This window comes from Canis lupus, chromosome 3 (assembly GCF_048164855.1).
Source record: "Canis lupus baileyi chromosome 3, mCanLup2.hap1, whole genome shotgun sequence".
NCBI lineage: Eukaryota > Metazoa > Chordata > Mammalia > Carnivora > Canidae > Canis > Canis lupus.
Window position 1 is genome coordinate 27,084,596 of NC_132840.1, and position 15,629 is coordinate 27,100,224.

Below are 15,629 nucleotides of genomic sequence, written 5' to 3' on the forward strand. Positions count from 1 at the left end.
GAGGTGCCCATCCCCCAAAGCAATGAGGCCTGCTTTGCCCTGCCCTCTCAAAACCCCAGATTTGTGGACTTGATGTTCACCTCCCTCACACACAGGGCTGCACGTTATTCCTATGAGCCTCCCTGGGTATTAGTGTTGCCCTGGACTAGGCCTGCAGAGTGTGGCCTGGAGAGAGGGGATCCAGTGCAGCTTCCAGCACTGACCTTTGGGGGCCATCTCTGCCTTGAGTTTCCCAAGGGCTCGGGGGCAAAGGTTAGGGTGTGATTGGGAAGGCTCCTTCCCCACAAAGCCACGTTATTTCCACCTCCAGATACTTGTTTTTTCCTGGCATCAGCTGGTCCCTTCCAGAGCTTTCTTGCTTCTGGAGATGGAGCTCAGAATTCAGGAGTAAGGTGTTAGCAAACCATCATCATTTACCCCCTGAGGCTAATGGAACACCCTCCCTTGGCCTGATGCCCCTTGTGGGCTTTTCCACTGCAGAAGGTGAAGGAGGAAGCCTCATCCCCCCTTAAGAGCACCAAACGCCAGCGGGAGAAGGTGGCCTCTGATACAGAGGAGGCTGACAGGACCAGCTCCAAGAAGACAAAAACCCAGGTGAGATGCGCAGCTGAGCCACTGTGACTGGAGCTGGCAGCTAATGCTCCTTGAGAGGCCCTGAGCCCAGATTCTCTCTGGGGCCCAGCAGTCTGGAGGGACCTGGAGTGGCTAGAGTCAGAGGAGGGTCAAAGGAGTACCTGCAGTCCCTGGGGCCAGGCTCATTCCTCATTTGCACAGACCTTTGTCATGTGTCAGGTGCTAGCAGCGCAGGGCAGCCAGAGCCCCTGCTCTGCTAGAGCTTTATCCCTCCCATCTCTGGCCCTAGGAGATCAGCCGGCCCAACTCCCCATCGGAAGGCGAGGGAGAGAGTTCGGACAGCCGCAGTGTCAACGATGAGGGCAGCAGCGACCCCAAAGACATTGACCAGGACAATCGCAGCACGTCCCCCAGCATCCCTAGCCCCCAGGACAACGAGAGTGACTCGGACTCTTCGGCCCAGCAGCAGATGCTGCAGGCTCAGCCCCCAGCCTTGCAGGCTTCCAGTGCGGTCCCTCCGGCTCCCTCTACCGCCCCACCAGGAACCTCTCAGCTCCCCACGCCAGGGCCCACACCCTCTGCCACTTCAGGCCCCCCACAGGGCTCCCCCTCAGCCTCCCAGCCCCCAAGCCAGCCACAGGCTCCAGCGGCTCCTGCTCCCCACGCTCATATCCAGCAGGCACCCACCCTGCACCCCCAGAGGCTGCCCTCACCACATCCCCCACTCCAACCTCTGACCGTGCCAGCTGGACAGACCTCCGCCCCACCTCACAGCCAGCCCCCGCTGCATAGCCAGGGCCCAAGTGGCCCTCATAGCCTCCAGGCCGGGCCCCTGCTACAGCACCCAGGCCCCCCTCAGCCCTTTGGCCTCCCTCCCCAGGCCTCTCAGGCATCAGCTCTCCCTCATGCCTCCCTGCAGCCCACAGCCTCACAGTCAGCACTGCAGCCCCAGCAGCCCCCAAGGGAGCAGCCACTGCCACCAGCCCCCTTGGCCATGCCTCACATCAAGCCCCCACCCACCACGCCCATCCCCCAACTGCCGGCCCCGCAAGCCCACAAGCACCCACCTCATCTCTCGGGGCCCTCGCCCTTCTCCATGAACGCCAACCTCCCACCCCCTCCAGCACTGAAACCCCTGAGCTCCCTGTCCACACACCATCCCCCTTCTGCCCATCCCCCTCCCCTACAGCTCATGCCTCAGAGCCAGCCCCTACCCTCCTCCCCTGCACAGCCCCCAGTGCTGACCCAGAGCCAGAGCCTGCCCCCTGCTGCTGCTGCTCACCCCCCAGCAGGCCTCCACCAGGTGCCCCCCCAGCCCTCATTTGCTCAGCACCCCTTTGTCCCTGGGGGGACACCCATCACCCCTCCAACCTGCTCTTCCACCTCCACGCCACCTGCGGGACCCGGCCCCTCAGCCCAGCCGCCGTGCTCTGCTGCTGTTTCTTCGGGAGGCAGCATACCTGGGGGGACAGCCTGCCCGCTCCCCACTGTCCAGATCAAGGAAGAGGCTCTGGATGATGCAGAGGAGCCCGAGAGCCCACCTCCACCACCTAGGAGCCCGTCCCCCGAGCCTACCGTGGTGGATACCCCCAGCCATGCCAGCCAGTCAGCCAGGTACTGGTTTCCCAGGAATGTGGACATGGCCAGGGCAGGGACAGGCTGGGCATCAGGGGCAGGCTGCAGTCCTCGCAGGGCCCCAGTGAGAGATGTGGCCTTCCTTAGGTTCTACAAACACCTGGACCGTGGTTACAACTCATGTGCGCGGACGGACCTGTATTTCATGCCTCTGGCGGGATCCAAACTGGCCAAGAAGAGGGAGGAGGCCATCGAAAAGGCCAAACGGGAGGCTGAGCAGAAAGCACGAGAGGAACGGGAACGTGAGAAGGAGAAGGAGAAAGAGCGCGAGCGGGAACGAGAGCGGGAGCGGGAGGCAGAGAGAGCAGCTGTGAGTTGGGGGTCAACCAGGCCACGGTGGGGGGGTCCCTCTATAACTCTGTACTGTGGCTTACTCTCTCAGATACACACTCACATGCTTGTGGGTGTTCTTTTTGTCTCTCAGATATATGGCCCTATCTAGGGCACAGGGGAAGCCATAGGCACAAAGCAACTGTCCTAGCAGGGTCTGGACCGGTCCTTGCAGCCCAAGCCTGTCCCAGGCCATGGTTGGGGCCTGCTCTTGGTGTCAAGGTGGAGGGATCAACTGGTCCTCCTGCTGGTCAGTGCAGGATGGCAGCAGGGCCAGGTTCAGACCCCTGGACAGCTGGGAATATGCCCCTCACATCTTCCTTTCCTTCAGCAGAAGGCATCCAGCTCAGCCCATGAGGGCCGCCTCAGCGACCCCCAGCTCAGTGGTCCTGGCCACATGCGGCCATCCTTCGAGCCGCCACCAACCACCATTGCTGCGGTGCCTCCATACATTGGGCCCGACACGCCTGCCCTTCGGACTCTGAGCGAGTATGCTCGGCCCCACGTCATGTCACCCACTAACCGCAACCACCCCTTCTACATGCCCCTCAACCCCACTGATCCCCTGCTGGCCTACCACATGCCTGGCCTCTACAACGTGGACCCCACCATCCGGGAGCGGGAGCTCCGGGAGCGGGAGATCCGGGAGCGGGAGATCCGGGAGCGGGAGCTACGGGAGAGGATGAAGCCAGGCTTCGAGGTGAAGCCCCCAGAGCTGGACCCCCTGCACCCAGCCACCAACCCCATGGAGCACTTCGCCCGGCACAGCGCCCTCACCATCCCCCCCACTGCGGGCCCCCACCCTTTTGCTTCTTTCCACCCGGGCCTGAACCCCCTGGAGAGGGAGAGACTGGCCCTGGCGGGCCCCCAGCTGCGGCCTGAGATGAGCTACCCTGATAGACTGGCGGCCGAGCGGATCCACGCTGAGCGCATGGCATCGCTGACCAGCGACCCTCTGGCCCGCCTGCAGATGTTCAACGTGACTCCGCACCATCACCAGCACTCACACATCCACTCGCACCTCCACCTCCACCAGCAGGACCCCCTCCACCAAGGTGGGTGCCCGCCCTCCAGGCTGGGCTATGAGGGGGCACTGTGGGTTGAGCTCTGGTTATGATGAGGTGCAGGCCAGAGACAGAGCCACTATCCAATAGCAGAGACGGTTCTTTCCTAAAGGAATCCCTCATCCTTGATCTGAGAATAGTCTACATCTGTCTGGAAATCCTCTCACTTCTTTACTCACCTGCTGCCTCTGTCTTTGCCCAGCCCCCCAGTCCTCCAGAGCTGCCAGTCCCCAGAATGCTGAGTCACCCTGGGGCCCTCTGCTCGCAGTTTGCTGGATGAAGCTTATGTTCCTGGCTCTGTGCCTCCAGTGCTGGGGATAGTGGGAAGCAGCCTGTGCTCACTGAATTGGGTTAAAGGCGGAAGGTGGGGCCTGAGGGGCAAGGAACCCAATGGAGGCTAGTGGGACACCCAGGAGGCTCTAGAGCATCTCCCAGTGATAGAAACCAACAGTCCTCCCATTCCCATTGGGGAACAGGACCACCCTGGCCTGTCCACTCCAAGAATGGGAGCTCCTGCAGCCCTGCTGACTGGCCAACCAGGCTGAAGGCAGACACGGACAGTTTCTCCTCTGTCTGTAGCTCTGTAGCCCTGCTAGATGGGGTGGGAGGAGCTGTACCTGCACCCTGGGACCCAGGCCTGCCATGGAGCCCCATGTCACAGCCCACGCTGCATGCAGGACTTCTGAGGGCAAATCTCTCTCCATGCAGGGAAGGAGGGGGACAGAGCAGGGCCCAGAAGTGGGGAAGGCAGCATCTGGCTCCCTACCTGTGCCCCCAACCCTGATGTGGGGAGCCTGGACTCTATACAGGCAGTTGGTTCTGGGGAAGCCAAGGAGCTGTCACTTTCACCCATGGTCTTGACACCTGGAGCTTTGATGCCACCCAGCACAGGCTGTCTAAGCCCCAGTGTAACCAGTGGATGTCTTAATGCTTAATGTCTTAATGCTGTATGGGGACAGGCAGTTATTCGTTCATACAACATTCATCCATTTGACAAATAGTTACAGAGCATCTGTGATGTGTCAGGCACAGCAGTAGATGATGACAACAGCCCTGTCCACCTTCCCAATCTGGAGGCAGGAAGTCGGTGTGTCTTGGAGAGAGCAAAGCAGTCAGTGTTCTGGAGGACAGCTAGCAGGGGAAAGGGAACAGGGAAGCTGGGCACAAGGTTGCAGTTAGAAAGCCATGAGAAAGCCTCATCAAGAAGGTAACTTTGGCGCAGGCTTGAAGGTGGGAAGAGACATGTGCAGGGAGGGAGGGTGGCTGGGGCACAGGGGCTGAGAGGAGAGAGCAGGGTTTGGTAAGCCTTGTCCCTGCCAGTGGCACCCTGCTAACAGCATGCAGCATCTGGCATCCCCCAATCTGCTGAACCCCTCCTGTGGGTTCTGTGGGTGAAGGGCCAGGGAAGCAGCTCTGGGGAGCGTTGCCAATCCAGCCAGCAACTGGGTTGAGGAACACTGTCTATGGCAGGACTGGAGTGGCCCCACGGTCCTTCTGGAGCTGACAGGTACAGGGCAGGTCTAAGGTCTAGGGATTTAGCCAGGTAGGTTCTAATGATCAAGCATCATCAACAAAACAGCATAGGGAAGATGCTGCCTGTAGGGGTACTCAGGAACGAGAGGAGGAAATAGTATGTACATTTATCTCTCTGTTACTTTCTGGAACTTTACTATAGGTTGGAGTGGGGGCAGCCACTTGGGGTCAGGATTTTTGGTGGCCCTGGTGGCCAGGAGCTGGCTGTGGTGAGGAAGTCACTGGTAGTTAACGGCCAACAAGGGCAGACGCAGAGAGCTCCAGAGCTCTGCACCACTTGCATCTGGACTTCTGCCCCTCTCTTAGGTTCAGCAGGCCCAGTGCACCCGCTGGTCGACCCCTTGACTGCTGGCCCTCACCTGGCTCGCTTTCCCTATCCCCCTGGCACCCTCCCCAACCCTCTGCTTGGACAGCCCCCCCATGAGCACGAGATGCTTCGTCATCCAGTTTTTGGTAAGCATGCACCTGGGGATGGAGGGTTCCAGTGTGAGAGTTGGGTTTGGTATCTGATGTCTGTTCATTCATTCATTCATCCATGTGTTCAGCAAATACCTCCTGTGTGCCAGGAGTCCACTTGGGCAGGCAAACCCCTGCCCTCAGAGAGCTGGGGCTGGACGGGTCTGAATGCCTAATAAGAGCAGGATCAAGACAATGCGATGTGAAGGAGTGACAGAGGCAGTGAATTTACACTGAGGGTTCAGGGTGGGCCTCCATGAAGAAGAGCCTGAGGACGAGGGAATGCATATTCTATCTTCCCCTGACCTCCACCCCAGGCTCAGGAGATCCACGGGGCAGTACCTTGGGCCTTCTTTCTCTCCTGGGGGGCTCTGCTCCATGGGTCCCTACAGAGTAAGTAGTCTCTTGCTCCTCCCCTCAGGAGGTTATCTCCTGACCTGACCTCTTGCTGGCTGCATCCTGGCCACTCCCTGGCCTTTCTGTATTGAAGGCTGTTTTGTGTTTGGCAGGTACTCCCTACCCCCGAGACCTGCCCGGGGCCATCCCACCCCCCATGTCTGCAGCCCACCAGCTGCAGGCCATGCATGCCCAGTCGGCAGAGCTGCAGAGACTGGCCATGGAACAGCAATGGCTGCATGGACACCCCCACATGCATGGTGGCCACCTACCAAGTCAGGAAGATTATTACAGGTGAGGTGGGGAGAGTCCAGAAGGGAGTGGGCTCGCTGTTTGACCCCACCTGTGGGCCACTAACCCTGCCTAATGGTCGCCCCCTCCTAGCCATGCCCACAGTGCTCCTCCCATATCAGCAAGTGCCAGACTCCTCCCTATGGCTCTGCAGGCCCTGACCTCTTGGCACTGGAGGATTCTCCCACAGAGCCATATTGGTGGGAGGGAGAGGAGGGGAGGGTCACCTGCATGGGAGGCCACTCTGGTCATCTGCACCCTTGAGCTGCATGCCTGGTCCCACCTGCCCAGGTCTGGTGCTGAATACTTTCTCCTTTTGTTTTCTTTCTAGTCGACTGAAGAAAGAAGGTGACAAGCAGTTATAAGTTATTTATTTGTTAGTGCTGGCTGTGGAAACCCCAGTTCTTGGGGGGAGAAACAGGACTTTTTACATACGATATGAGCTACAAAAGAAAAAGAATATCTTCTAAAGATTTCTTTATATATTTAAAAACCCCACAACTAAAAATGTTATCAGCATAATAGTGTTTGTTTGTAGAGAGGATTCCTTGAGACTGGTTTGGGTCTCCCTGCATGACAGTCCCCCAGAAACTTAGTCCTGGACTGGACTGAACATTCAGAAAACTTTCCCTGCAATCTTGGGGTTTGGCTTTAGTTTTCTTTTCCTTCCTTGATTTCTTGGTAGGTGCTAGAATCCAGTTCACACCCTTCACTGTGCGTGCAGACACACTCAGTTATGTGTGTTCCAGAACCCACGAGGTTTGCAGATAGGTGGCATATGAGTTCGGAATCCAAGAGCTATAATTTTTAAAAAAAAAAAAAACAAAAAAAACTTTTATTTTATTACATTGTAGGAGATCTTCATAATTTGAGAAAGTTCTGCAGCATGGCTTTTTACGTCTGTAAATAAATAATTTTAGAATGGCATTTTTTTTCTTCCACAAACTATTCTGATCTATTTTTTCCAGCCATGTCACTAATTGTGAATTCCTACCAGCTATTGACAGAATACAGAGTTGATTTTTTAATAAAAAGTTATATATAATTATCCCTTTAATTAAAGGGAACAGATGGGCGTTACTAATTGCAAACGGGCAGAGGCTTGGGACACGGTGTGGTCACAGCAGTGAGCATCCAGGGGTCTGCAGGGACAATGTTACAGACCATTTCTTTGATTTGCTGCCTTGATTTTCACTTCTGTCTCTTCCTAGCTTGTGCTTTGCCAGAGGTCCAGATATCTGTTAGATGAAACCTTTTTTATTTTGTACCAGGAGTGCAAGAGTTAAATGTCCACCTTGTTCTGTTTCTGCAGGATAGAAAGCACATGTTTCTGTGTGTCTGATTGTAGATTTCCTTATAGATTTCTATGCACACACATTTGGTTGTTCTGGATGAACTGCCTTCTTAAGTACTCTTATGATTTCATAAACATTCTAGAAAATTCAAGAAAACAGGATTCCCTACAAAAAAATTCACAGCACACACACTTGCCAAAGGAATCTGTTTAAAAAAAACAAAAACAAAAAAAACCTGCCCTTTTGTGTGTGTTATCGTCGGGATATTCCTGTGGGGAGGCCAGGCCATCCTGGCCACATAGCTAGAAGCCACTTTCGAGCGAGGGAGGCCCAGGAGTTGGCATGGTTGTGGGTGGTGGCCTGTGCATCTCCCCCAGGAACAGGTCCGTGCATGGTGACCCACATCAGACAGGGATACCATTTAAGTCCCACTGTTCCTTCTGGGTGTAGGAATGAGAGTTGCAGCTGCCGACGTGGGATGAAAAGGCAAGCTTCCTTCCACCTGGGAGCTGCCACTCTAGGGCTCTGGCCATTCTGCAGAAGACCCACCTCTCCTTTCTAAGCCACGGGCATGGTGTGCTTTCTCCAGGGTGGAGGAATAGGGGGGACCTGGGGATGTGTGCACCTGGAGATCAGTCCTCCTGTCAGGGTGTGATCTTTCCTGCTCCTCCCCCCTCAGACTCTTGAGGGCCACCCCTGCTGTTGTAAGTCCCATCTGAGAGCTGCTACAACATGAAGCAGAGCGCCCGAGGGTCAGTGGGTGCGGCAGTGTGGCCAGGACCAGAGGCGAGCGCATTGAGCCAGAAGCCAGCAGGCATTAGCTCAGATTCAGGTTCTGGACTCACACCTGCATCAGGGGTATTTCCATTTCTATTAAAACTATGTTTGGTTTCAGTTGGGACAGACAGGATTGTTTTGTCTGCTGGGAATCCTCTGGATATGTTTGTCGTTTTTCTCTTTAATTTTCTCCCGTTCCATTTCTGCCTTAACTCTAGCTCCTTAGAGGGAGGCAAACTCAAAGGAGCCGTGTGTCCAGACTCGGGCCAGGCCTCAAGGGCAGAAGGCACTTGTCTCCCCTGGAGGCAGGCGGCCCTCCTGCCCGAGGCCCCCTCCTCTGCATCTTTGTTTTCCTTTGGGTGGAACACAGTGTCTGCCATTCAGTTAGACCTTCTTGATCGCCTCTCTGTGTATCCATTTTTCCAAAGAAGAGACATAGTGAAGTACTTGGAAGTCTCTACTTGAAGACTGTCTGAAGGTGTTTGCTCGTTAACGTTTTGGTTTTCCCCCATATCCCAAGGTGAAGCACTGAGATTCTTCCATTTAAGAACCTAAGACCTGAAACCCTCACTGGTCAGCTACGGTGTGTTTAGGAGGCCCCAGACCTTCACAGTGTCTTTGAAGCCCGACCCCTTGGTTTCCTTTTGGATTTTCCTTCCTTTTGTTTGAAGTTTGGTTTTGCTTTTCTGTGTTTTGTACGTATCTTGTTGAATGTTGTCAAGATTGAGCTTCACATTTCACTGCAGCAGCAGAGCAGAGTGTACATTCTGATTTGCTACGTTTATATATATCTTGAAGCTAAATGTATATATGAGTAGTTTGCCATGAGATAACACAGTGTAAACAGAGTAGACACCCAGAAATCGTGACTTCTGTGTTCTCTCCATTTGAGTATTTTGTAATTTTTTTGAAATATTTGTGGACATAAATAAAACCAAGCTACACTACAGCAGCTGGGTGTGGACCAGTGGACTGTGTCTCATTCCTGGGAGTGGGTGGGGATCTTGGCAGTTACCTCTACTTGGGTCCCCCGGGGTTGGGGAATGAACAGAGGGGAGAGTTCAGTTCTCAGCTGTTTCTGGCACACCGCTTGCCTAACTTCCAAAGCAGCTTTCAGAATGATTCTTCTTTGCCATGTCTGGTAAGAAGGATTTTTCTAGTGAATGCTCTCAGGGATGCTCCCAACCTGCTGGCTTGAGATTATCAGGACCTGTGGTGAGCTTACCCAAGCAGCAGAATGGGCCTGGGGGATGATAACACTGGGACCAGGGACACCCTCTCCTCACTCAAGGTTCCTTTCTTCCCCTGCCACTCACCCACACTTCAAATCTGTAGACCCCCTCCAAGGTGAAGGAGCATATACATCCTTCCCCGCTTAGAGGAGAGGTCTTGAGTCGCCCCCCACCCCCTGCGGTGGGCTCCTACATTTGTTCCCTCTCTGCCCCCTCCCTGAGGCCTGCCAGTGTGCTAGCCAGCCCTCAGAGTTGCCCTCCAGTGTTGGGGATGCATTCTAGCTCCCGAGGGCCAAGCGATGCAGCAGATGGCCTGTGGGGTATGGGTGTGGCCGTGAGGGGGCAGCAGTCAACGGGTTCAGACTGTGCTCTCAGAGACTGTCCACGGCATTTTCTTAAAATTCCAAGACCATCCCATTCCATCCGGAATAGGGGTTTCTAGATGCCCTGGGAGATGGGGCAAGAGCAACCCTATTGGAAAACTCAGACCAGGCCAACTCTGCCTGCTGGGGACCTGCTCGTGTCAACACTACCTGATTGAGGATGAGAAGGCTTTGCCAACCAGAGTCCCAAGTGGCATATACATAGATGCCCTAGAGACAGTTCCCGTGTCCTCCGACACGGGTCCAGGGACTGAGGGTAGCTGGGGGAGACAAAGCTGAGGGGTCTGCAGAGTAGGCATGGGGGGGGGGGTACAAGTAGTTGACCTTCTGGGCCTTGGACGAAAAGGCAGGACGGAAGAGGCAGGGGGAGGGAGGGAAAGGAGCCATCAGAACCCAGGTGCCTTCTTGGCTGGTCTCTTACTTAGACCGTGCTCTTTATGAAGATAGTGTTTTGTGGGCACAAATGTCTGAACTACAAATTCCAAGTAGGTTGAATGATAAGACGTCAGTGTCTGAACAGATACATAGATCTTTGCTGCAGAAGGGACCCCCAGAGCCATCCAGGCTGTGATGGTTTCTCAGGTGTGGACAACTGTGGCTGCTGTCCCCACAGTGCCATCACCCTTCCTGAGTGGAGCGCCTGCAGCAGCAGACAGTGGCTGGATTCATGAGGAGAGGAGGGTGAAGCATCTGCTGTCCAGCCACAGTGCCGTAGCCAGGCCCTCCTTGCCTCTTGCCCCTAGAGTCCTTGTGAATGGATCCCTGGCTTGGCCAGCAGCCCCTCTGGTTCTGCTGCAACATGAGCTAAGAAAACAGCCTTCACAGGCTTGGTGCATGATTGGTGTGTTGATACATATGTCTGGTAAGTCCAGGGGGTCAGGGCAGTTCCCTCAGGCTCCACGGGTGTAAATCGAGGCCCCTTACCCACAGGGTGAGGATGCACGACAGAGCGATCAGCAGTGACCTCCCACGTGGACACAGAAGACACTCAAATACCAGGAATGCGGAGCCAGTTTCGGACGCTGGGGCTGATGAATGACCATGACGGCTGGAGTACTTCAGCGCGGAAGTGAACGGGACATTTGGGGAGACGCCCCCTTGCCAGTCTCTGGCAGCCACAAGGTAGCACCTTGAGCACTTTGGCATGGCACCAAAACGGACTTCAGCTATCACCCTCTCCCGGCCAAGCCAGTCGGCTCCTGGACTCAAAAGCTGTGGAATCCGAATAGGACCAGTTACTCTAGACACCTGGGGTCAAGCTACAGGCCCCAAAACCAGCAGAAGTATCAGTCCTGCACTTGTCCCCTGAGCTGTGGAGACACCAAGGGGCAGAGGGACCCTCAGCCCTCCTCCCCCCTCCCAGGGAGAATCGGCCAGATGCCCGCGGGGGAGGCAGCCCACAGGGCTGGCTGTCCAGTTGGACCCCTCAGGCTGCAGCATAAAGCGAGCTCTGGGGTCCTGGAGCTCCCGGTGGAAGGCAGAGCCTGGCAGGTACCGGGCTGTCGGAGCTACGGTGTCTATCATGGTGAAGCCCATGGCCCAGGAGCAGCATGGGCTTTCCCACCAGCCTCGCCCACCCTCACCGGGTTCTCTGTCCTGTGTTCTTGGCCCCTGGAAGGCTCAGTATCTGGGGTGTCCTTTCCCTGGATCCTCACAGGGTTCCCAGCTGCCCTGGGGGGGCCCTGCAGCCCACATTTCTGGCTCTGATTCTCTGACCCAAGGCAGCTCCTCTGGTAGCTGTCTCTGCCAGGAACAGCTTCCAAGTCTTGTGTAATTGTTTTCTTCTGGAAAATTAAGGACCCAGGCTGCAGAGGCTGTACCCTTGACCCCCCACACACACCCCGACCCAACTCTGCACCTGCGTGGGCGTCCTGACCGCCTACCTTGAGTGCCAGGTTCCAGTGTGCGGAAGGCACTTGCTTTGCAAATACTTGCTAACTGACTGAACAGGCCCCCGCAGAGGAAGGCTCCTCCGGATGTGCTGATGAGCCGTCGGCACAGGGGACCAGCTAGAAGGGCCTCTGGCTCCATCCAGGGAGCTGGTCACTACTGGGGCACCTGAAGTGATCCCCCTTTTCTCCCTCAACTTTCAATCCCGCCTCCCCTGACCACTTGTGTCTGCCCTGGGATCTCAACAGCCCCTCTGGCTCCATCCCTAGTCTGCCCTCTTCTTCAATATTTGGGCAGGGAGAGGAGATCTGCATCACAGTGGTGGACTCTGTTGAACCCCTAGGGCGTGGACACCCAATGTAGTGAATTAGATTAAAAACAGAACATTAAGGCACTTCTCAGAAGACCCTTCCAGCCTGTGGAGGGCAGAGTGTTTTTTTTTTTTTTTTTTTTTTTTTTTTTTTTTTTTTTTTTTTAGGGCAGAGTGTTTAAGAGCTGGTGTCTTCTGTGTCCATCAGTTGTCACTCCCAGGTCCCCTCGCTACCACTCTTGTCCTGACCACCAGGTGGCAGTGTCTGCAAAGCCTTGGCGTCACTCTTCTGCTCCACGTGCAGGGACCCAAGTCCCCACCCCTGCGACGAAGGGAGAGGCATGTAGGACTGATGCTATGTATTTTGTAAAAGAACAGATGTTTCCTGGGCACAAGCAGCCAGAGATGAGGGGTGGAGTGTTTGGAGCAAAGGGCCACTGGAACAGGTCACAGCAGGAGTGTGGGTGAAAGATGGCAGGAAACAGGGGACCTGGGGGCTGCAGGGGCACTGGCAGGGCCCAGCATGGATATTATGGCAAGGAAAGGCTGTTGGGAGGACAGGAGGTGCCCCTCTTTTGTTTTCAGCTGCATTCCCCCATGCTGGGCCATATATTATAGGTGCTCAGTAAACATTCGCTGAGTAGCAATCACCCATGAGCCCCTCAGCAGTGATGATGTCCAGCATGCTGGCCCCAGAAGCCCCCCAGAGAGTCTCCTGAGCTGCCGCTGCCTTAAGGGTCCTGTGCCCCAAGTGTGCCCCCATCTCAGGATATCTGTTCCTCTCCTCCCCCTAGTCTTCCAGGAAGAGGGTCCTCGAGTGATCTCCAACCTGCTCACAGCTATGACAGGGTACAGCACACACCTACAGACCCTGCAAACATGACTTGAACGTAGTTTGAAGCCAAGCATGTCACCACACAGTGGACCCTAGCAGTTGCCAGTTCTGGCACATTCCAGGGAAGCCACCTCCATTCCTTCAATACCTGTGGCCCAGAACACCACCTTGCCCACTCTCTGTATCCCAGACCAGGGTCCAGTGTTAGTCTAACAGTCTGGGAAGAAGGAATCAGACGGCGAAGGCTGTGGTTTCATGATTGGCCCCCTTGGGGCCATGTTCAGTGTCTGCCCTAGATGCTGTGGGCTGCGGGCAGAGGCAGTGGTGTGTTCATTCCCAGACAGCGTCGAGGGACGAGAGTTGATTTTTCAGGTTTACTGAGTGGAAAGTATGGAGTGGCATCCGTCAGGAGTGTCTGGTTTTAGTGGCTTGGGGAGTGTCCGCCTCCTCACGGGCCCACGAAGCAAAGGCTTCCTTTACCTTTCCTCACTGTGGCCAGGTGGAGACAGGTTGCAGGGAAGGACACCTGCCACTCAGCATTTGCTCAGAAACATTAAGCGGGGTGGTCTGGAGTCATATTCCCTGGTTCAAGGGTGCGACCCTGTGTGACCTAGGCCAGGCACTTAGTATGCTTGTGTCGGGGTCCAGGTCTGCCTGCCATAGTGGCTCCTCCTTCTAGTCGGGAGGATGAAGCCAGAAGACTACACAAGGCATGTAGCTCACTGCAGGGCCTGTCCTAGGACTTGGGGACCTGCAAGCAGTGGTCACCATCCTCATCATCATCACAGCTCCATTGTTAAGAGACTGATTCTCTGAGATCTGGAAGTCAAGCGGGCATGGCTCTCAGCAAGTCCCGGGCCTCATGGTTTCGGATCCTGTGGTTGCTCCCACTGCCATCTGCTGAGAACAGACCTGAATGAAGGTCAAGAGCAGCGTTTGGGTGCAGGCCCGAGGGCGGCCAGGGCTCTGCTCAGCCACTGACTCTGTGCAGATTCCCACATGTAAGAGCAATCTTTGTTTACTTATTAGAAAGTTCTAGGAAGAAGGCCCAAGGTTTGGCAAGCCAGGAGTGAGAGGGGAGCTTCCCTGTTCCTTTTTTCGGCTCAAAGATTTGACCATTCTGGGCTAAAGCATCCCAGACCAGGTGACAGCCATCTGACGCCACATTTTCTAAAACATCTAAAGCTCTTGTGAATGATATAAATGCAGGAGGAGGAGTCTGCAGTCCCAGGAAAAGCATGGGACTAACAGGACGCCCAAAGGAATTGTGTGACTTTGAAAAGTTACCTAAATTCTCTCTACTTCACCTACACGTGGAGCAGGGAAGATGAGACCTGCCTCACTTAGCTTGTAACCACCAAGGGTAAAACGGCATGACACGAAGGCACAGAAAGAGGACTCACTGGTTCCAACCAGGGCGAGCTGCACAGAGGATGTGGCATTTGGACGGATCTAAGTCGCTGGGCAGTGAAGAGGTAGAAAGACTTCATCTGCGGGAAGAGCATGAGCACAGGCACGAAGGGCATCTTCCAGGGTGGAAGGGGCTCTGTGGCTGTGGTCCTGGAGGCTGGAGCTGTGCAGAAGGCCATGGGCTCGGGAAGACAGGCAGGGCCCGGGATGGGCATGAGGAGTTTAGACCCGGTTCCTCAGGCTCTGAGAAGCCCCCAGAAAGTGTTAAGGGGAAGGGATGTGCTCAGGCATGTGCATAGCTCCCCCGGCTGCAGAGTGGAGGCTGGACAGGGAGGGTCGACTGGAGGCAAGTGGGCAGAGATCCTTGGCCAGATGTGAGGACAGAGAGGAGGTGCCTGGGCTCCAGGGACCTCGCAGGAGCCACCTTAGCTCCAGGAGGACAGCAGGCAATGGCACTGGGGGAGACCATGGCCCACGTGGGGAGGTAGGTAAGGTGCCCTGCAGAGGGTTGGAGGCTTTACACCCACTGTCCCTGACCTGTCAAAAAAATGATGGGACCTGTCAATTGCCCATAAACCCCAGATTCTCCTCAGAGGCTGGCCATGGCCCTAGGACCCCCATTGCTTTTTGGGGAGGGGTTGTGATCAGTTTCTCCTATATATCCCCAAAATAAAAGGACCATGCAGTGAAGGTGCCAGAGGCTGGGCCCAGTTCCAGTGCCACGGGCAAGCACAACAGTGACAGGCCATGACCCACCCCTCACGGTCCACACAGCCAGCACTCAACAGTTTGGGGACAAGAGCCCGCCCGGCGGCACAGGGAAGGGGCCTCAAGTGATGGAAGATGGTGAGAAACCACCCGGCGAAGGACCTTGACATTCACAGGAAGTCAGAGATTCATCCAGTTCCATCCACCGGGAGATGGTGGGTGCAGGCGGTGGGTCAAGTCAGAGGGTAGGTACGCGTTCACCCAGGCATCTCTCCATCTGGAGGTTCTCACCTTACTGGGCATACTATGGCCCAAGCATTTTGGAGCCTACGATCCCTCGAACACACCAAGCACACTCCCACTTCAGTTCTCCAATATCTTCCCCTCTCCACCAGGGCATTGCTCAAACGGCATCTCTCCAAAAAGGATGCCCCCTTTTCCCTAGCAGAGCCCACTCCCCAGCCCCGTCACCCCATCCTCCTGCCCTGCTTATGACCTTCATAGCACTTAC

At 55.5% G+C, this 15,629-nt stretch overlaps 1 protein-coding gene across 12 annotated transcripts in view; it reads left to right on the forward strand.

Annotated features, from left to right (window-relative positions):
- The window catches only part of RERE (arginine-glutamic acid dipeptide repeats), a 408,653-nt gene extending 399,351 nt beyond the window's left edge, over positions 1-9,302 (forward strand). For 10 of the 12 annotated variants that reach the window (XM_072819771.1, XM_072819773.1, XM_072819780.1 and 7 more), the window contains 7 exons: positions 481-594; positions 863-2,187; positions 2,296-2,518; positions 2,870-3,593; positions 5,442-5,588; positions 6,101-6,281; positions 6,610-9,302. In XM_072819771.1, the coding sequence (XP_072675872.1) occupies positions 481-594; positions 863-2,187; positions 2,296-2,518; positions 2,870-3,593; positions 5,442-5,588; positions 6,101-6,281; positions 6,610-6,643 (2,748 nt within the window). In that variant the 3' untranslated portion in view covers positions 6,644-9,302. The remainder of the gene's footprint in view (positions 1-480; positions 595-862; positions 2,188-2,295; positions 2,519-2,869; positions 3,594-5,441; positions 5,589-6,100; positions 6,282-6,609) is intronic. The other 2 variants (XM_072819779.1, XM_072819784.1) reach the window with 1 other exon arrangement.
- The last annotated feature ends 6,327 nt before the right edge of the window (positions 9,303-15,629 follow it).